Raw genomic sequence first — 1,308 nt, forward strand, 5'->3', positions numbered from 1 at the left:
TCCAGTCGACGGAGGTAAGTTTCCACAGTCGACCGAGCTCAATTTCCACAGGCGACGGAGCTCAGTTTCTACAGTCGACGGAGCTCAATTTCCAGTCGACGGAGCTCAGTTTCCACAGTCGACCGAGCTCAATTTCCAAGTCGACGGAGCTCAGTTTCCACAGTCGACGGAGCCCAGTTTCCACAGTCGACGGAGCTCAGTTTCCAAGTCGACGGAGCTCAGTTTCCACAGTCGACGGAGCTCAGTTTCCACAGTCGACGGAGACCAGTTTCCACAGTCGACGGAGCCCAGTTTCCACAGTCGACGGAGCTCAGTTTCTACAGTCGACGGAGCTCAGTTTCCACAGTCGACGGAGCTCAGTTTCCACAGTCGACGGAGCTCAGTTTCCACAGTCGACGGAGCTCAGTTTCCAAGTCAACGGAGCCCAGTTTCCACAGTCGACGGAGCTCAGTTTCCACAGTCGACGGAGCTCAGTTTCCACAGTCGACGGAGCTCAGTTTCCACAGTCGACGGAGCTCAGTTTCCACAGTCGACGGAGCTCAGTTTCCACAGTCGACGGAGCTCAGTTTCCACAGTCGACGGAGCTCAGTTTCCACAGTCAACGGAGCTCAGTTTCCACAGTCAACGGAGCTCAGTTTCCACAGTCGACGGAGCTCAGTTTCCACAGTCGACGGAGCTCAGTTTCCACAGTCGACGGAGCTCAGTTTCCACAGTCGACGGAGCTCAGTTTCCACAGTCGACGGAGCTCAGTTTCCACAGTCGACGGAGCTCAGTTTCCACAGTCGACGGAGCTCAGTTTCCACAGTCGACGGAGCTCAGTTTCCACAGTCGACGGAGCTCAGTTTCCACAGTCGACGGAGCTCAGTTTCCACAGTCGACGGAGCTCAGTTTCCACAGTCGACGGAGCTCAGTTTCCACAGTCGACGGAGCTCAGTTTCCACAGTCGACGGAGCTCAGTTTCCACAGTCGACGGAGCTCAGTTTCCACAGTCGACGGAGCTCAGTTTCCACAGTCGACGGAGCTCAGTTTCCACAGTCGACGGAGCCTCAGTGTAAAGTTAGCCAGATACACTGACTGTGGGAACTTTGACTTTGAAGTGTGTGGTGACCTTTCTACTCTCCGTGGCTTCTTCCTGGCTTGGTCGCTTTCTCTTCTGTCTTTGTTTCTTCTCCTGGCTTCTTTCTCTCCAATCCTTCCCCTCTTATTTCCCATTTCTCCCTTCCTTTCTTCTCCTCCTACTTCCATCTTGCTTTCTAATCTTGTTATCTGATTTCCTCTTCCTTACCTCCAGGCCTTTTTCACTTCCTC

At 53.8% G+C, this 1,308-nt stretch overlaps 1 protein-coding gene across 1 annotated transcript in view; it reads left to right on the forward strand.

Moving 5' to 3' along the window:
* The window catches only part of LOC119575979 (mucin-12-like), a 3,193-nt gene extending 2,138 nt beyond the window's left edge, over window positions 1–1,055 (forward strand). The window contains exon 2 of the mRNA XM_037923507.1: window positions 1–1,055. This exon is cut by the window's left edge and continues 454 nt beyond it. Within this exon, the coding sequence (XP_037779435.1) occupies window positions 1–1,055 (1,055 nt within the window).
* Window positions 1,056–1,308: the final 253 nt, after the last annotated feature.

Source organism: Penaeus monodon, chromosome 8 (genome assembly GCF_015228065.2).
Source record: "Penaeus monodon isolate SGIC_2016 chromosome 8, NSTDA_Pmon_1, whole genome shotgun sequence".
NCBI lineage: Eukaryota > Metazoa > Arthropoda > Malacostraca > Decapoda > Penaeidae > Penaeus > Penaeus monodon.